Consider the following 24,805-nt stretch of genomic DNA (forward strand, 5'->3'; position numbering starts at 1 on the left):
TGTCCTTTAGAATCCTAATCTAAAACACCATTAGAATGCTCAAAAAGTTCGAGGATACACTCATTAACAAGATCTTTTAGAAATAGGTATAAACAAGAAGCTCTAGGGGCAATATGGTAAAGCCAAATTGTCTCTAATGTTGTAACCAACCTCATTAGTATATGTTGTGTTGGCTCTTTAAAGGGCAGCATTGACATTGAACCCACATAATAAAAGTCTCAACTAGTCGCTACGTTCACATTTTCTCACTCTACATAACTTTCTCTTTCTCTCTCTCTCAACAACCATCAATATTCAATTATACCACCCTTCCATTCCACCACCCTTCTTTTTCTTATTTTCTTCTATATACAATACAAGTATATTAATAACACACAATACAAGAGGAGGGAGAAAGAAAATAATAAAAAACAAAACAAAAACAAAAACAGAAACAAAAGGTGGTAGATGCATGAGCCACAACACACACATTATCTCATACAACTACACTCACCACCTTGTCTTCCCTCAATATTCCTATAAACCCCTTCTTTCTTTTCCTTAAGATTTTCTCACTTGGATTCTCTCTTCTCTTTCTGTTGTCACCTTATCCTTTTTCAGGTACCCTTTTACCAACAACAATGGCTTGTTGACTTGTTCTTCCCATTTCCGTACGTTTTTTTGTGTCTATTTTTCTTTATGTCCTTTCTTTCATTTAGTCTCCTTTTTTATATGTTGTGTCCGGTGTCCGTGTCCGAGTCTGTGCTTCATATGATATGATGACACTGATGAGTTGTAGAATCGGAATGTTTGAGTTGACTGATGCTAAAGTCTTGGTCTTTCTATAGTTTCCTTTAATGGGTGTTTTTTGAATTTTGTTGTGAATGTATGTGTGTATTTTGGTTTGTGATTTGTGTGGTCAAAATGGGTTTGTCTTCTTTCTTACTACCCTTTTCCAAGAAAGGTGGTAGGTTGATGGAGTTGACTTAACCAAAAGTAGAAAGACTTTGGTTATGTTTGTGATTTTGTTTTCAAGAAAGGTGTTTCCATTCAATGTTTTGAGTATTTAGGGTGTTTTATTAAGAAAACTAGGATACCAACTTTGTTTTCCTCAAAAGATTTGTTTTTCATTCTTTTCAAATTAGTTTTAAAGGGTTTGAATGATGGTTTTTGCTATGATAAAATTGGATTAATGATTTGAATGATGTTTACAAAGGTCTATTTCTAGGTAAGAGTGATTGAAAGTGTGTCATGTTCATCTTTTCTCTGCATTTGTATCTGTACATGTGTATGGATGATTTTGGCCAAGGTGGTTTTAAGCATCAAGTACATGACAACTTTGTTAGCACTTCAAAAAAGTCAAAGCAGGAAAAACTTTTAGCTAAATCTTTTATGTGTGGTTTAGTTTTTGATTTCTAATTGATGTTTTCATTGTTTATTGTCAACTTTTGTTGATTTTCTACCTATTTCTGGTCCTATAACTAGGAAAAGACCATTGCTTTTTGTAGTATAACTTGTCATGTGTGTATGTCACCCTAAAGATACATTTTGCCTTTACTAATTGTGGTGTGTTTGGATGAACAACTTATTGAATAAGTTATCATACAAAAGTGCATATTTATTAACTGATTTTCTAATCCAAGAGAGAATGTAGTTCAACTGTTTTTCATATAAGTTGAAAGCTATTTTCAGAAGTTATCTTTGGGAGTTTATTAAAATAAGTCAAAAACAGTTTATGGATATGCTATACCTCATAAGCTGTTTTCATAAGTTTTCATGAACACCAACACAAATGTTTTTAGCATAAGATAAGCCCAAATAAGTTGTAAATATGCTCTTTCAAATGCACGTTTGGTTGCATATTGTTTTCTTTTGGAATTTACAGCATTGTTTGGTTTTACAAAATTGAGCTGATTATGAAACTTTTTCTTCCCCTATAGGTCTAAGTAATCGCTCACCTGCTTTAAAGGAAAAAAACGGGATGGTATAAAATTAATCATCATGCTTTGGTGATTCGGTAAAAAGACTGAAACTAACAATGGTAAGCTTAAGAAGGCGCAGGCTCTTGGGACTATGCTCAGGTACATGTCGGTAAACCTATTCATCATGCTTTTGAATCTAATACTCGACTGAGTTAATTTTCGAATCGATTTTTTGCCTTTGCAGGAAGCAGTTCTTTTGTCAATCCTCTTCCTCTATACTGTGAGAATCTAACTGGTTCTGAAAATTTGTCGTGGCATGCTAAACCAAAGAGTGAACAGCCTATGCTCTCAGACGATGCAAGCATCCCAGACAGTGTAGGACTAAGATCACTACTAGTAAATAATTGTATATATATTTTTTTTTTGAAGTTTTTCTTTCACATATTTCAATCCTATTGATAAATCTGTTTAAAGCTTCTTTTATTTGACTTTCCATTTCAACGAGGACTTTTATTTTATCTTTTTTTTCATTGGACTGTGTTAGGAGTCTCACATTTGATGACATATGGCCTGAAAAATGAGTTTACAACTGGTAGGCATCCCTCACCTTACAAGTCGGTTTTGTAAGGATTAGTTAGACTAAATATAAAACCTAAGATGGTATCAGAGTCTATCCAAGATCCATCGGACTACTCGAGTTACGCTTTAGATATCCAATCCTGAACAAGAGGGCGTGTTAAGAGCCCCTCACTTGATGAGATATGACCTGAAAATGAGTTTATACATTGGATGCATCGCCGACCTTAGAAGCTGATGCATCGCCGACCTTAGAAGCCGATGTTGTAGGGTTGAGTTAGGCCTAAACGAAATTCTAAGACATTGCTTCTGATTCAATTGAAATATCAGGTTAGGAAGAAACGGAAGAAACTCTAAATACGTTAAACCATTCATTTGAAAATGTTCAATACTAGAAAATTCAGCAAATTAGAGTTACTAATTCAATTACAAGACTAACAGCTTTCTGAACATGTTCTGTTATGATCATAAACATTCATCTGTAGATGTTTTACTATCTCCTCTCTTCAGAATGGATATGCTCAATAGCGTCATGGTTGGATAATTCTTCTTTTCTCTAAGATTTTGGCTAGTTAAAAGGGAAGATGAAAAATATTTTGAAGAGGAAGTTTAAAAGTGGCCATCATGCATATTTTGCTTCTTGTCTTCTCCAACTGGCTCAATACATTACAAATTTTTTATTGATTTATTTTTCACCCGGTTCAACCACGGTTGAACCGATTAAACCAATTGAACCATGACCGGAAGGTCTCACCAGTTAAATTTTCCTTGTTATTGATGAAGCAATAGCGAAAAAAGCTATATTTTATCAGCCATCTTTTAAAAACTAGAATGACAGCATCCTCATTGCTTTGATTTACAACAACCACCACAATGAAGCCTTACAGCATTAGGTGGGATTGATATATCGATCTTTTACTACTAGAATCAAAATCAATTCTAGATTGATGAATTAGCAATTTTTGACCAGATGTGATCAGAATCAGAATAAATGTTTACAAGGTTGATAAATGTATGAAGTTAGGCCCTTGGTGTAAATCTATTATTTAATTATATCTTACACAGACAAGAACTTACTGAATTTGTTATGTTTTCCAGAACACTGTTGTGCAAGAAGAACCAGGTTCATCAAATATTTCTGGTTCAAGCTCATCTAAAGAGCTGCTTATTCAATCAACCGTTGGTTAGTTGTTTACTATGTTTTTCCTCATTTGCAGTGTTATGTCTGGCTTAGTTTTTAATTACTAAGCTAATCCAAATAATTAGTTTTTGATGTAGGATCTGTTTGGAACTATTAGTAATTGAAATTGATTTGATTTGATATGAATGATTTTAAACTTGTTAGCTTATTTCACACACAATGTTCATACTTGAGAAAGAATCACACTATTTTCCCCTAATGTGTGTATGTTAATTAGATATCTTGAAACTGTTGCGGAGCCTAACTTCGTCGATATCATTGGTAGAAATATTTAAATTTTTCATATTTCATAGGAAATGTCTGACTAAGCTTATTTAAGTATATTCTATTGATCATCAACAGTTTCTTTGTTGATCATCTTTCCATCAAATTCTCTGTTAGCTTTTTTAATTTACGAATTTAATTTCCTGTAACCTACTTTACATTGCATTTAGCAGGACCTGCTGTCAAACGTAGGAAGCGACATAGGAGAAAGAATTTACATAGTCAAGAAGTCAGCATGAGAGGTGTATACTTCAAAAATATGAAGTGGCAAGCAGCAATAAAAGTTGACAAGAAACAGATCCACTTAGGTACTGTTGGATCACAAGAAGAAGCTGCTCACTTATATGACAGGTACTACCTTGACTTCTATAATGTTATTACTAACAGCTTCCGTTTTGATAATCACGGTGAGAGTATGCATTCCTTTCAATGTCAAGTTACCTATTTCTGTCCTCGACGATTGAACTCAGTGGTATGAGTTGGGACACTGAAGTGATACTAAGACGAAGGTTCAGGGTTCGATCTCTGCTGCCAACAAATTTTCACTTCCCCTCAAATTAACCACTAAAATTTTCCTACAAACTGTAGAAATCTGGTAATGCTCACAAAAAAAAAAATATCTTGTCGGTGTTTGATTTTCTCAAAGAATGAGAGTATAAATTTGGTGGGACATGAAATGTGTCCTTCCGTTACAGAACCATGACGATTGACGGTTGGCGATCCTTTTAATTTGCTATATTATGTTAACCATGACCTACTTAGTATGAAAAACATCTCTTTTTCTTTAGGGCTGCATTCATGTGTGGGAGAGAGCCCAATTTCGATCTTCCAGAAGAAGAGAAGCAGGAACTGCGCAAATTCAAATGGGATGATTTCTTGGCGATGACTCGACAAGCAATCACACGCAAAAGTAATCTTTCTCTTTGAATTATGCCACATGCTTTCTTCGATAGAGTTTAATAATTATACACCGACAATAAAACACCGGCGTCTCAAATTTAATTGAATACTTGTTTTAACTAAACTTTAATTCTTTTGTGCAAAAAATTGTAGAGCTCAAGAGAATGATTAGCCCAGAACTGCCTAATAGTTTTGATTGGGAAAGCAAGCAAGGAGTGAGTGGTTTCTCTCCTTATGAAGATGCAGATCAGGAAACATCAATGTCATGAAATTTATGATTCAGGAACCACATCTAGTTGTAATCCAATACTATATGCTAGATCCATTAATTATGACATACCTTGATAGCATTGATAATCTTTTAAGACATGCAAATTATTACATATTATTAACACATTAAAGAGTACATCTCAAGTTGGACATTGTCAACTTTCAGGTGCTGAGATCCTTAATAAATTCACCAAACTAGTGCAACATTTATTTTCTTCTGTGCAATGGAAATAAAATGCTTCTGTTCATTGCCACATTAAAGAGATATCTAAAAGTTTTCTTATGCAGTTAGATTGCAATTTTTCATCCTGCACATAGGGTCTATGTTTAGTATTAAATGATGATTACATATTGACATTTATTTTTGTATGATTCAATAAGTAATTGATAAACATATTTTAGTGTCGAGTTTTCATACAAAACATATTTTAGTATCACTGTAAACTTTAATTGATGACAATGTGTTTTCCCCTCATTTTACCCACAAATTATTATTATTACATTACATAACATAAAATTAATCAACTTTTAAATATTAAGTTGATATTTTATTCATGAAATAGTCAATATTTTTATGTCAATAGTCAATATATCTCTTTTGACTGCATGTAATAGTCAATGAAATGTCGATTTCAAGAGCTGCACTTCTTATTATAACAGCCACTATTAATAACCAATGCGTTAAATAAAGTTGGCATTTGTCGCACCAAGTCATAATTTTACACATTAATTAATAGATTTTGCTGGCAAGTGTCACCAGGGTAACTCCCGACATAAGGTCGACTAATATTTTGCATCTCCATTTTGGGTATTCGGGGAATGGATTGTTACTAAAAGGACTTGAATAGAATGAGGAGGACGACAGATAGACTCACGATCTAATAAAGTAAAGTCTTTGATATTGGTTCGAATCCAATTCGTGAGATGACAGTGATCTTTAGCTGATCATGCCCATAATAAAGGTTGTTCCAGCCGAAAGATGATCTCTGATCTGTCTGACCTACCGTTAGCTTTGCAGTACTCCCACCCAGGTAAGGACAGGTGGCATAGCGCAATCCTCACCGATGTGGTGTCCAGTCACAACCCTAATTTTCCACTTTCTTTCCTTGGCTTTCGAACCGTTGATTGATAGCAATTTAAAGATTCTTAATTAAAAAACTATGCAATGAAAAAAAATCTAATACTTTAATTTTCGATGTATTAAATACAAAGTTTATAATTCAGAAGTCCTGGCTCAACTAGAAAAATGCCGAAATTGTTAGGCCGGATGCCATGACCGGGGTTCGAACCCCGGTACCTCCACTTGTGTGTGTGAGTTTATAATGGCTTTGCCATTTCGTCTTTCTACCAAAAAAGAAAAACAAAATACAAAGTTTATATAAAAATTTATTATCTAAAGTGTTTAAAGAGTGACATTAGGACACTCAATTATTAATGGTTTGAGTCAATGATAAAATTTAGGTGTACAAGTGGATATTTTGTTGAGCTCACATTTCTAATTGAACAAGAGGAGTCTTCTACTCGATCTCCTACAATTTCTAGTTAAACTTAACACCATAAATAATCCAAGCCATAAATACTAACAACACATGTTTTAACATGATTCCATCAAATTTATATGTGATCCACATTATTTCGCGGGATCTATATAAATTTTAGCTAATAAAAAAGTATTTTTTTTAAAGAAATATAAAAGTATGTTAAAAAATACGTGTTAGAGAGTGTGTCCATTGTTAGCTATCATAATTGACATTTTTCCAAGATGCTTCTTTGCAAATGAGTGTTAATCATTTTGCTTTTACTTTGAGTTGATAATACATGTCATACCAAAGTTTTTTATGTATCACATATATAGTTGGTGGTGGTTAATTCTGACTTACAACAGGCTTCACAGTTTGACTAGGTTGGTTGGAAGCAAAATATGAATGAAATGAGACAAAGATGATAAATGACCTACTTAACTAAGTGGTTAGAGTATTGCTTTCATACTCATTGGTTCAGATCCAATAATAGGTAAGATATAGGTAGAACTTATTGTGTGCACGAGCTTTGTGGCTTGGATGCATATACACTTCAATGCTTTGTCCTTTTGCAACTAATAAACAAAGTTCTTGTTTCAATGGGGTCTACTACTTTGTTAACCATGTTGGCTTCAAAGATTGTAGAAGCTCAAGCTACATTCCATAATGGAGAGGACTTTTATTTTTCTAGCTAGTTATTGTATTATTTTATTTTTTTTAAAACTACAATGTTGATAATAGTAAAATAAAATTGCATAAATAGCATATATTGATCCTTTGTGAATGTTTTTTTTTTTAATATAATGTCTTCTTCTCTATCTTGAATTGAGACATCATCTATTCATGCTAGTTTTTTTTTAATCAAAACAAAAGCATAGATTGATTCACTCTCAATGAAATGTCCTACCCTAGAATTCCGTATTAAAATACTTGCTTCCTGAACTACTTTGCATCTTCACTTCTTTATTATAATTATTATTACAATTGAATGAATACTTGGCACATTAATCAGTATCGTTATTTATAGTTAACAATCTTTCCTTATATTTTCTATTGATTAATTATACAGCTGAGGCTAAAAATAATTATTTGCATCTAGATGCAAAGCAAATATTATCTTCAAAATAGACCTTTTTTCATTATGAATCAAACTCGGTATTTTGATGATTACGATACTCGCACACCTCACACATCAACTACTTGCGCTATACCCGATGTTAAAATCCAAATAAACTGATACAAAGAATCGGGACTTCAAAACAAATTACGAAAGAGTAACAATTTAGAGGAACTCATAATTCATAACTCCTAAACAGGAGAAAAACAAAAGCTAATCATAAATCTTCTTCTTTTACTATTTCTCTCCTAAAATCCCCATTCGAACATAGTCAACTGATTTTCCCAATGATAAGAAAAGTTACGAAGAGTCATTCCATAAAAGAAACATGTAGGGCAAGGAAAAAACTCTCATCCTAAGATACCTTTTATTGTAATCTATGGAATAGTTTGAATCTAAAAAATTTAGTATCTAAGAATCACATTAAATCCAAGAAATTGAAGTGAATCAACTTACCTGGACAAAACTACTATGTTGATAACTATTTTTTGCATTAATAAAATTTGAAAAGAAACCCCTGCAGAATTGAATTCCTTACCACTTAAACCATCAAACATCAATAACATACATCAATAACATTGGTTGAATTTGATACAATTTTATTTTACCAACATTTCTTTTATGTGATTTTTGACAAGCAATTTAATTCAACCTAATGTGCCATTGATTTCATCATTTAGCCAATTTTGTAATGTTTCGGCTAATTTATCACCAGTTAACTACTTCCAATTGTACGCATTGAACAGGTTACTCATCAAACAAGTTATGGACTCCCCATCACAGCAATTGATTCAATCAGGTTTTTAGTCTATCAATAACACATTATCGTTTCTTTTGCTCTCAGAAATCTTACCAATTGCCCAAAATGGATGTATTTTCTCCGAACATTTGCAAAAAGTAACCAAGTCTTTACCTAACGAAAAAAAAAAGCAAGGTGCAAATTTATACAGATCTGATGTTTGACCACCAGATACCATAATTCTGTAAAATTCACAGACTACCGAAGTTATCATTACTTTTAGAAGATAGCACCAAGTTCACGAGAGAAGTGAGACAAGAGAAACAAACTCCAGGGTGACACGTCCCTTGGACCTTGTGTTGATGACAAAATGTTCCGGGTATTTCCTTAGTAGCATAAGTAAGCCATACCAAGGCTTCCCTTTGGATTCTGGACAAGACCATTCCTCTGATGTGAGATACCTCCTTACTCTACCGTGGTGCCAAACACCGCTATACTTATCCAGCAACTAACAAAAAAAAAAAACAACATTCAGAGATTAAACAAAGGACAATACTACAAAAGAATGACATGAGAAGAATACTGATTTTCGCCATGCATCAACAATAATAGTTGCAAAAAGTGCAAAAAGTGGTTAATAAGAAGTGTGAAGGGCAGTTATCAGGTTTGGAAGAAACTTAAGTGCAAAACAGTAAAAACAATACATATAAGCCTGTACCTAAGTTTTATCCTTAAAAAATAGGTCCGTGTATCTTGCCAAATGTATTTGAGATGCATCATAATGATTTTAAACTATACATCATATGGTAATTTGAGTTATTCCAGTGTACCTTCTTCACAGAGCAACAAGTAGTAGATATTTTAAGTTTCAATATTTACTATAATACAGAAATCACTCCCTCCACTATTTTCAACATTTCCACTTTTCATTTGTTGTAATGTTATCAAGGCACCTTGTCGATGCTTATAAAGGAATAGATAAAATGACACCGTTCATTTCATGCATAGTTCTCACCAACGTGGGCGGGTTGTATAAATTGCAAAAGTGTAAATGAAAAAGCATCATATCATACTAGCAGATGAACAATAGTTACGAATGCTTCAATATGACCCATTCTTGCATGAAAATTGTGATCTGAAGGTTGTCATGTTATGAGCTATGACTAATCAGTACAGGTAACCCAATCCTAGGACTCTTAATTACATAACCAGATGTCTGGTTATGACTATGAAAAACAACATTTCTGTATGCTAAGGGAATCAGACTTTAAGGGTCTGTTTGGGAGGGGGGTTTTGGAGGGGAGGGCTTCGGAGGGCAAAGTCTATATTTTCAAATATATTTGATATTTTTAAAAAATTGAAAGAACATGATAAATGATCATATAGTACTTCAATCACAATTAATTTATTTTTCAAAACATTTTAAAGAGTCTGTAATTTAAAATTGAAAAGTAAGCCCTCCCCTCCAAAAACCCTCCATCCAAACATACCCTATGATAATGTTTGCAGTCAATTATTTTAGTTATTGGTCCCTTATTAATCAAGTCATTTAACTATTCCAAGTATGGGTAATAAAGTAAATTACTTACATAAAATTAATTGAATTCATTTTTAATGTGTTCCAAAAATGGAAATGAAACCGTAAATCAACTCAACCTCCATCTTTTAATAATTACAAACACAAAATTTGATTTCTATATCAAATCAATTGAATTTAATATAGATTAAAACATTCCCAGTTTTGGATAAATCCCAAAGACTACCCAAGAGTAGAAGTTGATTAAGGAACTATTGGATTCTAAAAATGTAGGTGATACCTTTCATGTAGAATTCTCGTACAGCAACTAAAATGGATAAAAGAAAAGTTCCGCTATTTAACAACAACAACTAAGCCATATCCCACCAAGTGGCGTCGGTTACATGAATCAAACACCGCCATAATGTTCTATCATATATCATATCCCTATCCAACTCATTAATCTCTAGATGCTTCTAAATAGTTTCTCTGCCTCTAGTGATTTGACTACACTCCATCTGATCTACTCTTCTTACTACAAATCTACAGGTCTTCTCTCTACATGCTCAAACCACCTAAGCCAAGTTTCTACCATCTTTTCTACAATAGGTGCTACCCCAACTCTCTCTAATATTGTCATTTCTAACTCTATCATGTCTAGTATTACCACATATCACACGTAACATCCTCATCTCCACTACGATTAATTTACTAGTGTTGGTTCTTTACTGACCAACACTCTGTCCCATACAACATTGCCGGTCTTACAACTGTACGAGAAAAATTTCCTTTCTGCTACTCATTCATGTTTATAAAATCACAAAAGGAAATGTTGTAACAAGTAGTAACTTAAACAAATAAAGATCATAACTAACCACAGCATGAAGTTTCTCCATAGGCATCCACTCTCCAGGACCACAAAGGTCAGAGAGGACATTAGCTACGGATGATACTACGTCCTTCTCTTCCAGTTGTTGAAGCTGAAGATTATCAGCATCACGATCTACACGGGATCTTCCTTCTGCCTTCTTATCTGCAGGTAAGAAACCATGTCAATTAAGGTTGTTATACTTAAAGCCAAGATCCAACCTAGAACTGGAGAAAGAAACATGTAGATAGTTTGATCATAATACAGATTGAAAGGTCATAAAATGCAAACTTGCATATGTATATAAAAATAACATCTAAAGCACACTTAAATTTAATCACCCATCAAATTTAAAATGCATAAGAAATTTTCGTGTCAAAAGTCACAAGTCACAACTTAAGCTAAAGTTACAATTTAACAGATTACAATATAAAGGCTTAAGTTCATGAAAACCCATTAAATTAAACAAGAAGAAAATAACCTAATTATAGATATATACATAGAATTAAAAGTCAAGAACATAATAAATGAAGGTCATCAAAGAAGTGTGCAAAACAGGAAAAATAAATAGTGGGCAGCTCGTGAACTCTGAGGAAAAAGAGAACTCTAACAAGCATGAAGTCTGGTATAAAAAAAGGCTTCCATGTCTTTATAATTCAATTTTGGATACTACATACCATTTTCAGTATAGGTTCTTTATTTTATATTCATCATAGCATTCAATAGGATAAAAAATCATATGACTAAATCCATATTAAAAAAAGCCAATCAGGACACAAGCCTCAATCACTATTTAAGTTTCAAAATGGCGCAGTAATTTTGCAATCTATTTTTACCTACACGTGGTTAGAGTATGAGATTGGTCTCTCCACAAGGATCAAACAACAGTCTCCCCGCATGTCCTTCAAGCTCATGCTGTTACATTATAGTATAATTAAAAATTCAACATTTTTTCTAATTTTATCATAGTTTAACTTAAGTTAAAACTTTACTGCATTAACCTATACTTAACTATAAGTCAAAAATAGTAATAGCATAAGAATGCAAGCCTTTTCCTGTTATATGAGGTTAGCTACATGAACCAAATAATAATGTTCCTATCAATATAGTCATTCACAGAGAGAAACGTATAAAGTTTCCTCAATGACCTAGAGGTGTCCCAAGTCTTCCTCTACCTCTAATTATTGGACTATCCTCCATCTTATTCGAGCTTTGCCAGGAATTTTCCACGCATGAAAAACTACTAGAGGCAAGAATTTACCATCTTTTCCACAATAGGTGCTATGACTTTCCCTCTGAAATGATTTCATTCCTAATCTTATCTAGTCTTATATGTCCATTCATCCATTGTAGCATTCATGTCTCAACAACATTCAGCTTATATTCTGGTCAGCTCTTTATAATAGCATAATATTCGATCTTGAATAACATTGCATATCTTATAGCTGGGCGGTAAAAATTTCTCTTAAGCATCAATGGTACCTTTCTATCACAAATAACACCAAAAGCGCCTTTCAATGTCATCCACCCTACTTGAAACCTAAAGTTTACAAACATCTCCCTCTTTTCACAGTCATTTCATATAATTGACCAAAAGATACTTAGTCGATGTGATTTGCAACATGGTATGGTCTCCAAATCCAATTCTCAACTCTAAACCGATAATTACTGTGCCTTTTGCTAAACTTACACTAAATATATTTCATCTTACTTCTCCTCAAATGCAAAGCATGTGCTACCAAAGCTTGTCTCCTCATCTCTACCTTTTCATGTACGTCTTCTCTCGACTATCCAATAGACAAATTTGAAAAGTAAATTCAATGTAAATACATTTGATTTTACACGACAAATAAATTCAATGTAAATACATTTGATTTTACACGACAAAATATGTTAGCAATAAGAAAATCAGAAAATTCATCACATGCAAGGAAACAATACTCAGGTGCACAACAAATAGTTTAAGAGTAAAAAATGGAGTAATTGCTAGGAAAAAAAGTGGGTAAGAAAATGGAAATTTAATTTAACCAAGTAAAGTATACCAATCTGCCATTTTTCAGTTGACTTCATTCTATACCAGTATTACCCAAATCATGTGGTAATTATGCATGATGACTTGCAACATCCAGGAGAGCGAATTAATAAGTATAAAAAAGACATGAAATTTTAATGCACAAAAACAAGAAAATCTTATCAATAGATGTACTTGAATAAAACTACAATGCAAAACAAAGCATCAATATAACAAAGCAATATGCGCAGCTATAACTAAGAAAAAGTGGGGCAAAATTGTGAAAATAACAAAGCAAGATTGCTCAACAACTCAGGAAATGGGGGCAAGGAGGGCTCATCCTAATGGTTGAAATTACCCTAATTTAGGGTACAACCGGAGATGTAACACAAAATCCCCCACATTGCAGTTTCCGTATCAATCAGGTGCAACTGGCAACTCTAAGACACTTTTGACAGCAACACCATTAAAATCAACAAGGAACTGCTAGTGCTTTAAATTGAAGTATTTATGGTCTGTTAAGCACATAGCCACAAAATAGAGCTGTTTGGTAAATCAGCTACAAAAGTAGTAACTCCAGAATGAAAAAAAAAAAAAAAAAAAACTAACTTATATTCACTACAGTTGTAACACTCATAGATGCCACCTATAATCAGGCAGATGATGTAGACACTTAAAATGTGAGATTATCACATGTAATATAGAAACGAACAGAGTCTTGACACCAGGTGTCAAAATTGGCATATTTAAATCTTCAATGATTTTTTTTTGTTATAATGTGAGTTCAATCGAAAAGGGGGGAGCATTGGCGCAACGGTAAAGTTGTTGTCACGTGACTGAAAGGTCACGGGTTCAAGTCTTGGATACAGCCGCTTGTGTAAAAAGAGGGTAAGGCTGCGTACAATACACCAAATGGTGGGACCCCTTCCCGGACCTACATATGTGGGAGCTTTAGTGCACCGGGCTGCCCTTTTTTTTAATGTGGGTTCAATCGATTCAACTGCTGAATCACATTATATTAATTTGATGATATTGTATATAAAAATTCAGATTACACATTCATTCTATCATATTCAACATTAGTAGTTATTTGCTCCCTCTAGACTCAAATATAAGCAAAACAAAATGTGATACTCGTTCACACCACAGAAATGATACTCATAGATCCGACCTGGAATTGGACACGTGATGCAGACACTTAAAATGTGAGATTATCACATGTCATTTAGATACGAACAAACGCGAGTCTTGACACCAGGAGTGAAATTAGCATATTTGCACCTTCAATGATTTTTAGTAATAATCTATGTAATCAATTCTAGATCGCGGAGCAGTCGACCTCAAAAGTAGGATGCGGATTGTGGGATAACCACGATTAAATTACTTCAAATTATTCATTAAATATTTAATACTATATATACGTACTGTATAGGGGGAGCCTTGGTGCAACGGTAAAGTTGTTGTCATGTGACTGAAAGGTCGTGGGTTCAAGTCCTGAAAATAGCCACTTGCGTAAAAAACAGGGTAAGGCTGCGTACAATACACCAAATTGTGGGATCCCTTCCCGGACCCTGCGTATGCGGGAGCTTAATTTTGCTTTTTATTTTAATTTCACAATTTTCTTTTGGACAGTGGTAAATTGAAAGAGAAAGGGGGCAGGCCAAATGTTTGGCCCATTATTGAGTTTTCAGTTTTCAGCTTCACACTTATCGCTAACAGAAATAGTTTTTAGGCTTTAGGAAAATACATAGCCCATGGTTGGGTTTATTAAAGACTTGTTATGTGAAACCCAAGCCCTAAAACTGATGTCTTATTCTCTAAACCCTAAAGTCGAAAGGTCCTCTTCTCCTAAAAGAGCAGCCTCTTCTCTCTTGCTGCTGCAAGATGCCGTAGTAGAACTGTAGCGGCCCTGCATTTTTCACTTCTTCTCATCATGTGAAGATGCTGGCCGGAAAATGCTTGATCATGGTCGGAACTGTAGCGGAACTCCAAGCCCGTTATGCTTCTCATTTCGGGACACAATTGCGGCCACAACAGCCGCATCACCGCGTTTGAGGACGACCATGCATTATTCCGCGCCGCCCCACCGCAATCACGACATTAGATACCGCTACTGACAACATAGTAGTAGGTTATAATGGGAATAAAATCAATTCCTCATTTAACATCATTACTCTAAAAATACCCTTCATTCATTCGAGTGAAATGCGAAGACCCTTTACAATATATACCATCAAGGGTAGATTATGGACTTGTTCAAAAAAAAGGGTAGATTATGGAAGTATTTTACTTTTGGATCTGGCTCCTCTAAAGTGAACAATTCAATTTAGACGGTTAAGTGTGTAATATCAACCGTTAATTAGCGAACCAAAAGTAGACATTGTAGGTACATCATAACAAATCATGAGTTTGTTAAAATAACAACCCTTGATTTTCTCAATTTACACTTTACTCACTTTAGAGGATCCAATTCTTTTACTTTTTGTATGAATTACAGAAAATTAAACAAACATAACTAACATCCTCAATTTGTGTGTAGGTAGGTAGTTTTGCTTATAATTTAGTTCGGAGAGAGTATCTTTTAAATGGAATATTATACATTAACATAACATGGCTTGAAGAAGAACCAAACAGTTTTTGAATTGTTTGGTCTACATAATGAGAACTTTTATGCAATGTTGTTAAATAATGGCTAGAGCGCTATTATTGCATACCAAAATTCAAACAAATCGCTATTTGTTCTGCGGTATCTTATTTAGAACAAAATATTGTGAAGTATATCGGCTATAGCGTGCTAAAGCCGTGTTGCGTGGCGGAATTTGAACAAACCACTATTACCCGTGATCCGCAATCGACAACATTGATCTTAATTAAAGGTTATCTTGGTTAAGTTTGCACTCTACAAAAATTTATAGGAAGTTTAAGTATGCCAATTTTGACACAGTGTTAACATATACATACATGTACAACTACTTATATATTTGTGTGTGTGTGGGGGTAATTCCAATATGATAGGCGTCGCCCGCCATTGGATCACATTTCCTTCACAAACTTCTTTCCCATTATTCCTCTCACGATGGGTATGGAAAAACAGAAATAGAAATTCCAAACCTATTATAACCTTCTTCTACTCTCTTCCTTCATGCTATAGAGGTTTTCCCTTTCTACGATTAGCATCAACACCCCCTTCTTTCTTACTCCATTTTTTTTTTCCTTGTGTTCTTTCTGTTGTCAATTAACCTATAAGAAGTTCTCTCTTTCCTTTATGGGCCACCACTTCATCACATGTCTCAAAATGTGCTTGGTCGTACCAACCAGGAAGTTTTCCTCAACCTCCTCTACTAGAATAATAGAACAGTTTCACAATTGGATAACAGCAACACAAAGTCAATGCCTTCACCCCCAGATTCTGGCCATTTAGCGCCTATGTCCGACTAGGTATGACCATAGGACGACCTCATTTGGTGTTGTGAAGAAATTTGTGGGAAGGATCACCTTCATCTGCCATCCTTATCTTATTTCTGGTGAGATTGCAAGCCAACCGAGTGCTAACTCGGTGGAGGGAAGGGGGAAGGGTTGAGTATGGTTTCAACACGGGAGAAGGAAGATATTTTGTGTAGAAAGGTGTACCATCATATTCGTGGGACCATCTAATCTAACTGTAGTAAATCTAAGTGCTGCAAGTATGTGATAACTTAAATGATGGTAATTGGACAAAAATGACAATTGAGAAATGAGAGTTTTACAAAGTTTCTCTTATTTCGAAATATTGTCAAATCATATCCTCACACTTCCCTTTTCCACTACTAAAGAAAAGCCAAGCCTGCAAAACACCAAAAAATAGAGGAAGGAAACTCAATGTGCATAAACAGAGGGAACTCAAAAACAGAGGAAATTACGGCAAGACCAAGTTCTCCCAGCGCTCAAGTCAAAGCTCCAAGTCCAGACATGTAGTCGGTACTCACAAAATCAAAGTCCAGATTACCAATCGCAGCACCTAATAGTTGGCATCAGCCTTGGGCATTGATTTGTTCTGGGGTTAATTTCCTCGGAAGGAATCACGGCAAGACCAAGTTCTCCCAGCACCCGAGTCAAGGCTCCAAGTCCAGACATGTAGTCGGGAGTCACAAAACCGAATTCCCGATTTCCAACCGCAGCTTCTCATATTTGACAACAGCCTCGGGCGATGATTTATTCTGGGGTTAATTTACTCTCCCACTAGAACATCCAATGGGTTAATTTTGGTGGGTTTTCCCGAGGTTTTGGCCTGGTAAGTGTTGGATTTGGCACAGCATCTAGGATTGGTGGATTTATGACCCTACTAAATTTATGTTCTAACGTGCAATCCTACCTATCATAGGGCCAGCAAAACAAGTTCTGAGCTGGATTCAAGAATGTTCATACTTGCAGAATACAAAATTGCACATTCCTACAGCATATCTTCTCGAAGTGGCTTATAGGTACAACTATTTTGAACTATGGTGCCTGTTATAGACAAAAGTATGCTATGTTAATACCATTCAAGTCAAGCTTTGAAGTAAATGTCTTCAGCCGCATTTTCTATATTTGACCACAATTATATTTCTCCATAAAATCGAGTGTGACACAAACAATATTAAAACCTTCATTGAAATATAACAATATCCTCGTATCACTGGAAGACGGGCATGTCTTGTGCCCCATAACAAGAAATAGACAGAAGGGAAATTAAATGTACATGTGATAGTATAAACTTTGAATATGACATGTATAAAAACTAAATATCCAACTAGAAGGCAACTTGAGCTAGCCATCTTAGATCATCCTGCGATTAGGCTATATGAGGTCATATTTATTTATCATCAGCTAATCTCTAGTACATCGACCGACAGTATAGGCCTAAGAGTACTAAAAAATGCCAGGCATCTCAGTAATAGGTAACTATGATCTCTAGAAAAAATAATAAAGAATTATACTGAGTGTACATAAGACCTTGCTCTAGACAGTTCTATACTTTCATAAAAAACCTGGTTTTAGAGTCTAGACAATAGAGCCCTAAGACATTGGTCGATCCATCATCACACGGAACCTTTAAAATCATGAATCGTGACAATCACACGGACTCTTCATGATCATAACCCCTCCCCCCATGGAGAAGAATGCAATGTTCAATTATATATAACCTCCAAGAAATATCACGACCCAATATAAAAGCCGCTACAAACAGTAACAAATACAGGCACAACCAGATACAGTAACCATTTCGTGATATAAAAACCGTGTAACGTAACAAAACCAATCATCCTCCTAAAACAAAACACAACATTAAAAACGCTAACAAAGACAACATTCAAGCAAACCAAAAAACCCCAAACTGAAATTTAAAAACCCTAGCAGCCAAGACTGTAAACTACAAGTTGAACATACAAAACCTCAACATCACACCCTCACTAGATAACAGGACACACAAACAAACACCCTGTTCGCAATGAAATTCAAAAACAACGAAATTGTAACATCATTAAGCCAATCGAATAACAACCAACATCCACAAAGGAGCACAAGCTGATAAACAAAAACCACAATAACATATTCACCAACAACAACATTGCAAAGTCAATCATATCATATCATAATTACTATAAAATCCCTTCAAATCCAATCAAGTATCTGCTGCGAAATTTATTCAAACACCGTCTAAATCACAAAACAATCACAGCAATATAAATTCAAATTCAAATTCTCAACAGAAACTAACCAATTGGTCCCGGCATTGAAGCCTTGCCTCCAGAACCACCATACCCATAACCATCATAACCCTCCCTTCTACTCACCTTCTTCCCACTACTCCCCCCACCAACATCAACATCATCATCCATCTCATACTCCTCCTCATAATACTCCCTCCTCCCTTTCTTCACCATCGCACCGGCACCGGCACCAGCACCAGCCCCAGCAGGCAGATGTCCATAACTATAATGCGGCACAGCAGCAGAAGGAGCAACAGCAGCAGGAGTAGCAACATTACGCCGAGCACCGGCCCCACCAAGAATACTCCTCACAGGAAGCAGAAAGTAAAACTCCTTATCACCGATCTGAAGAAGATCCTGAGAATCAAGCTTGACAGGAGCGTTACCAGGTAAATGAAGAACACCTTCAACTAAACAACCGTTTTTTCCCAAAACTTCCAGAGCGAAACGACGACGAGCAAAGTCGTAGAAGATACGAGCATGATGACGGGAGATGTTCATTCCTCCGCCGAGACTTGATAGGTCGACGTCGACGGTGGATTTCTTGGAGTTGCGGCCGAGGATTATGCTGTAGGTTTGCATGTAGTATTCGAAATCTTCGCCTTGGAGTTTCGCGAATCCGGCTTCCACGTCGCCGCCGGCGCCGGTGGTCGGTGTTCCCATCGTGAATTGCAGAGAAAGGGGTTTGTTTGTGTAATTGAATCACTGTTTCTTTGGTCACATTAAGAGTTCCCCAATTTAATAAATTAATTGTTTGGACCAACTTGTGATAAGGAAGGGAAAAGCTTTTTATTGAAAATTGTGGAATTATATCATTCAAACTTCAAAAAGGAATTTTTTTTTTTTACACAAGATTCTTAAATAATTTCCCCTTTTAAATTCTTAAAGAGTGTCGGAAGATATTTGTTAGCATAACTCTTTAAATAGTATGCTAGTACAATTATCTTACAAATGCATCCAATAATGTTTTTTCATGTCAATTAATGAATACTCAATTCGTCTTGCAATGTTAGTCGTTTAATGCTTGTGCACGATTATTAAAAAAATGATTAATTGTGTTGATTTCAATGATCAAATTAGTGGCATTGACTAAAATACTTTTATTAATTGTAGTTAGTGGAGTAGTTAAGTTGGATGAAAATTAATAAATAAGGGTATAATATTGGAAAAAATAATAAATGTTGCATTGGTATTGTAAAGTAACAATTATTTTGAGAAAAAGAAAAAATGTTAAGAGGGAGTATGAAAATACATTAGTTCAATTGATGAGATAACATATAATTAGAGTAGATGTAAAATAGTAGCACACTAACAATTTATACTAATTAACACCACTTCAATTCTAGAAATATTCAAATCATTACACAACCTATAATTGTCCCTCTAATCCTATACGCGAATTCTCACAGAGAAATATGAAGAAAGTGTTTCTTATGGATTCTGAGAGACTCGTAGTATAGAGAAAAGTAATGAATGAATCTTGTTGTTGGAAATAATTAGGGGAATTAATATTTGGGTTAATAGGTCTTTACCTCCCTCTAATATAGGTCATTTCTGGTTTTTTCCTGTAAAATTTTTATTTTGATTCAGCCCCTGTAAAATTTTTTTGTTTTAATTTACCCCCCTAATAGGCCAAACAAAAACGAAAATTTCTTGAAAAAAAAAAAAATTGGTTTTTGTTTGGCCTATTAGGGGGGTAAATCAAAATAAAAATATTTTATAGAGGTGAATCAAAATAAAAATTTTACATGAGGGAAAACCAAAAATGACCTATATTACAGGGGGTAAAGACCTATTAACCCTTAATATGTATAGGTCGATCGTTTTAGAACAAAAGAAAGTTGGTTTTTAAGGAAAATACATGGTTTGAATCGATTCAACGAAAGTGTGAATTGATTAAGGGACTAAAATGTGTTATGGGCATCATTTGAAGATTGAACCGATTAAATGATCATATATATGTGAAGATTGAATCAATTCACATTGTCTCCTACGTGTTGAGTCGATTCAAAAGTGCCTTAAAACTCTATATTTGAACTAATTCGATTCACGTTGTCCTTTGTGACATTTGAATCGATTCACAAGTGTAAAAGTGCATAAAAATAGTTTAAAAACACACTAAGATTCTACACTTTGTAAAATATGATTTCTACCTCAAAGTAGGTTCAAAACATGAGTTTAGAAAAAGTTTTATGCATGCGAAATAAGTTTATGCAAGGTGAGAATAAGTCCTAAACTTAGAGGGACGAAATGCAATCTAAAACTATCTTAGGAATATGAGACATCACTAAAAATCTAAGATAAAATATTAGAGACTACAAACTTGAATACAGTAAAAAAAAATCGAAAAAATTGAATAGCATAACCCAAAATGGTGTCACCTCACTCCTGACATTCTATGACGATGAGATCCCATGAGGATTCGCAAATTCAGCGAATCCACTGCTCCTGCAAGCCTACATAGGCAATTTTGATGTTCTCAGGGTCCTTGTCGACCAAGGAACCTCGTGCGACATCATGCACTCTATACTCGTTAAGCCACTCTAGCTAATTGAGGATAATCTTGTCTTATATGTCGGATCAGACCTACAAGGTTCCAATGGCTCGTCAACCAAACCATGGGGATATGTCAAGCTACTTGTGACCTTCAGAGAAGGATATTCCATGAGAACTGTGAAAGTTCAATTTATGGTCATGGACTGCAAGTCCCTATACAACTGTATCATCGGGAGACCATCTATGGTTGAACTAGTAGTTGTATTTTTAGTAGTGCACTTGAAGGTTAAGTATCACACCAAAGATGATGTGGTAGGAACTTTGCATGGAGACATTGAGGTTGCGAGGAACTGCTTCCTGGCAACCAACAAAACCAGAGCAATGTCTTCATGCCTAAAACCCTTTCAAAGGGTATAGAAAAATAAAAAAGCATTTGAGAGCACCTCTGATGTTAACATAGTGGAGCTTGATTATAGGTTATACAAAATGGACCCGAAAGAGCAAAAAAAAAAGGGTCCATTGAACAAATATATCTTGAGGCCTATTCCAGATGGTGACTTTGAGCTGGTTCCATTGGGAGAAGAACCTTCCAAGAACATGAAGATCGAGAAAGAACTCCAAGAGCTTGTTCGAGCATAGTTAATTGTGTGTCTAAAGGAAAATATCGATATGTTCGCTTGGAGCACTAACAATATGCCTGAAATAGATACCAAAGGTACTTGTCACCAGTTGACAATGAATCCTAGTGCTAGCATTGTAGCTTAACATCGTAGGAAGCAACCTCCAGAGAAAGCAGAGGCTGCAAAAGAAGTTGTAAAATACATCTTATAGATTTCTGAGGCCAAGTACAAAACTTGGATCTCCAAAGTTGTACTTGTAAAAAAAAAAAAGGAAAGTGGCATATGTGTGTTAACAATTACTAATCTTGATAGAGCTTGCCCTAAAGATGCACATCCACCTCCTAACATAGATAAACTAGGTGATAACTCTTCAGGTTTCAAACTATTATCAGTTATGGAGCTTATCATGGGTACAAATCAAATGTCTATGGCCAAAATTACAAAGAAAAAATAACCTTTATGCTGAATCAACTCCTTTTTTAGATTTTATTATTGCAACTCACATAATATAGAGAGCATAGAGAGAAAGGCATTGGCAATCAATGAGGACGTATGTTGAGGGATATGTGAAGTTATGTTTGAAGCATAAAATTAGTATATGATCAATTAAGAGAAAACATACGATGGAATAGATATCGAAACCTAATTCCATCAAAACTTTCTCTATCTTGAAATATCTTACCTTTGAACACATTATCTAAAAGCTTTTATAAGACTTTGTTTAGAATTTTTGTGAATTCGAGCGAAATCGAACTAAGCGTGATCTAAGTTGTTCAATAGTGTTTATTTTATTTTATAAAAACAGCAAAATACTTACTAATGTGCGAGGATAGGTAAAATCTTCTTTATCAAATGGCGTCGTTGTCGAAGACTGCATAAAATTAGATTGATTTGTCTTGTTTACAGTTTTTCTAAATCTGTATATTTTTTTCCTCTGACCTACTTCATTCGCTAGGTGAAGCTAGTTCACCCAACGAACAAGTCATAACCTGTGAATATTTTTCTTTGTTTTACTTTTAATTTCTATTTGTTTACAACTTCTATAACACACTTGGCTACTAATTATTGATATAGTTGTTAGATTGCTTTTTATCCGAGGCAAAACACTTGAGGGTCATCTACTTTGTGATCCCGAGATCGAAAGGACCAGAAGGAAAAACATACACCAAGCAAGAAAAAGAAGAAAATCTATTCAACAATCAACAACATATATGACCAATGACGAAGAAAGACCAACACTAGAGATGAAAAACAATAGTTTAAGGAGGTTCAGTCAATTAGTCAAGCCTGAAACAACCAGCAGCAAATGGAAATCAAAACAGGATTTATCCAACTCTTGCACTCAAATTCATTCATCGGAATGGATCATGTAGATCTCATCAACCAAATGGACGAGACGACATGAGCCAAGTCAATTTGACGGACCGACTCGTCAAAACAAAAACTGATAATTTTATTGTATTTTTTTGACAATTTTGTTTTTATAAAAAAAAAAAAAACATGTTATTATTTAAAAAAATAAAATCAGCACCAAAAAAATTTGTTGTAAACTTATGAGACAAATTTGAGTTATTGTGTCGCTCCCAATTAAATTTTGTCTAACACGTCGAATAAAAAAAAATAACAAGCTAACAAGTTAGCGGACCGGCCCATCCCATCTCTGTCTCGATACGCTTTTTCAACGAGCTAAACGAGGCGGACCAACAGAAAGAAACAAGGTTAAAACTTCAACTAAAGCCGCTAAAAACAATGTGCTAGACGAGTCGGTCCGGTTGGTTGGTCGTTTTTTGCCACCCCTAATAAATGTTAAATGTTTTTCATTTTATGTTACCCACGGCTTTTCCATGTGTATTACTCACACAAATTGACCATGTGTATGGGTTATTGAAATTATTCTTGTAGTTTGATCACCATCACTATGTGAATTTGATATATGCTATCAAGAATTGTTACTCAAGGATTGCAATGTGAACATTGTGTCATACTCTTCGAGACGATAACTCTTCTGCTGATTATTTAGCTAAGTTGGGACACATAGAAGTAGAGAGAGTATTTCCCTCCAAAATGTCGTTTATCTTGCTGAAATATGTCATGGGTGTAGTATTTTTTCCTCCTTAATTGTTTTCCTTGACTTTCTTTCTTCTTCTTTCTTTTAGTTCCCATTTGAAAAGAAAAAAAAAATACAAAATACCCATCTTACGAAATTATGATCCACTCATGGAAAGATTTAAAATGCAAAAACTGACCTTTTAATTACTAATTTTCCACTTCTCCATTTTATAAAACTTTTAGAGCCTATCAAATTACCACTTATGAAACACAATTTTAAAATAGAGGATGATATTTGGACAACTATTTGGTGATAATTTTTGTGGTTGCCTTCTTTTTTCTCTTTTTATTGATAAAAAACAGTAGATATAAAAAAGAAAGAGAGAGTAAGAAAATAATACAAATATAAAGAGAGATTTGTCCAAAATTATCATATAATAGTTGTACAAATATCATCTCTCTTAAAACATACTCAAATATGTGAGATGCCATATGTGTCATTTTAAAAAAAAAACACTTACAACGTAGGTCCTTTAAACTCATGATTTTTTTTACTCCAAAACACAATAATAATATAAATTCCTACATTCCAATTGACCGTATTTTTAAACTCATAAAAGTTAGTGAACAACTATTTATTTGGGTCTTAAAAAAAAGCTACTCTCTCCATTTCAAAATCAGTGTCGCTTTAGCCAATTGCACACAGATTAAGGAATGAAGTAAAGTAGTCAAATGTTATAGCAATTTACTTAAATAACCTTACTTTATAGGTTTAAATGTGTCATTGGTCCCTGCACTTTCATCAGATTTTGGCATTGGTCCCTGCACTTTATTTTGTTTGGCATTGGTCCCTGCACTTTGTAAAAATATTGGTATTGGTCCCTCTGTTAACTTTCTGTTAAAAAAAAAAAACACAAAACCAACGGAATGCCACGTGGCCCAATCATTTCATGCCATGTGGCACCAATATCAATATTTTTACAAAGTGCTGGGACCAATACCAATATTTTTATAAAGTGCAGGGACCA

The 24,805-nt window shown here is 34.6% G+C and overlaps 2 protein-coding genes across 8 annotated transcripts; one reads left to right on the plus strand and one right to left on the minus strand.

Moving 5' to 3' along the window:
* The first annotated feature begins 219 nt into the window (after positions 1-219).
* Positions 220-5,373, plus strand: LOC25498220 (ethylene-responsive transcription factor-like protein At4g13040). Of its 7 annotated transcripts, none has more exons than XM_039828311.1 (7): positions 220-650; positions 1,920-2,060; positions 2,146-2,297; positions 3,576-3,660; positions 4,113-4,293; positions 4,731-4,852; positions 4,996-5,373. In XM_039828311.1, exons 2-7 carry the CDS (start codon positions 2,018-2,020, stop codon positions 5,109-5,111), a joined length of 699 nt encoding a protein of 232 aa, XP_039684245.1. In that variant the 5' UTR covers positions 220-650; positions 1,920-2,017; the 3' UTR covers positions 5,112-5,373. The 7 variants fall into 7 exon arrangements, with proteins under 7 accessions (XP_039684245.1, XP_039684244.1, XP_039684247.1 ...); XM_039828310.1 differs by having other exon boundaries at positions 220-600; XM_039828313.1 differs by having other exon boundaries at positions 221-600; positions 3,576-3,600; positions 4,116-4,293.
* Positions 5,374-8,390: 3,017 nt separating this feature from the next.
* Positions 8,391-19,379, minus strand: LOC25498221 (FHA domain-containing protein FHA2). The gene is made up of 3 exons (XM_024771158.2): positions 18,621-19,379; positions 10,880-11,037; positions 8,391-8,996 (listed from the first exon to the last, which is right to left on the minus strand). Exons 1-3 carry the CDS (start codon positions 19,273-19,275, stop codon positions 8,787-8,789), a joined length of 1,023 nt encoding a protein of 340 aa, XP_024626926.1. The 5' UTR covers positions 19,276-19,379; the 3' UTR covers positions 8,391-8,786.
* Positions 19,380-24,805: the final 5,426 nt, after the last annotated feature.

The sequence above is a fragment of the Medicago truncatula genome, chromosome 7 (genome assembly GCF_003473485.1).
Source record: "Medicago truncatula cultivar Jemalong A17 chromosome 7, MtrunA17r5.0-ANR, whole genome shotgun sequence".
In the NCBI taxonomy this organism is placed as follows: Eukaryota; Viridiplantae; Streptophyta; class Magnoliopsida; order Fabales; family Fabaceae; genus Medicago; species Medicago truncatula.

What these genes read in the sequence shown, in the direction of transcription:
- LOC25498220 (XM_039828311.1), top strand. Translation starts at nt 2,018, where the DNA reads ATGGTAAGCTTAAGAAGGCGCAGGCTCTTGGGACTATGCTCAG. An exon ending in TAGGACTAAGATCACTACTA is followed by an intron (nt 2,298 to 3,575) that starts GTAAATAATTGT and finishes TATGTTTTCCAG; the next exon opens with AACACTGTTGTGCAAGAAGA. An exon ending in ACAAGCAATCACACGCAAAA is followed by an intron (nt 4,853 to 4,995) that starts GTAATCTTTCTC and finishes AAAAAATTGTAG; the next exon opens with AGCTCAAGAGAATGATTAGC.
- LOC25498221 (XM_024771158.2), bottom strand. Translation starts at nt 19,275, where the DNA reads ATGGGAACACCGACCACCGGCGCCGGCGGCGACGTGGAAGCCGGATTC. An exon ending in TTCAATGCCGGGACCAATTG is followed by an intron (nt 11,038 to 18,620) that starts GTTAGTTTCTGT and finishes TCTTACCTGCAG; the next exon opens with ATAAGAAGGCAGAAGGAAGA. An exon ending in TGGAGAAACTTCATGCTGTG is followed by an intron (nt 8,997 to 10,879) that starts GTTAGTTATGAT and finishes TTTTTTTGTTAG; the next exon opens with TTGCTGGATAAGTATAGCGG.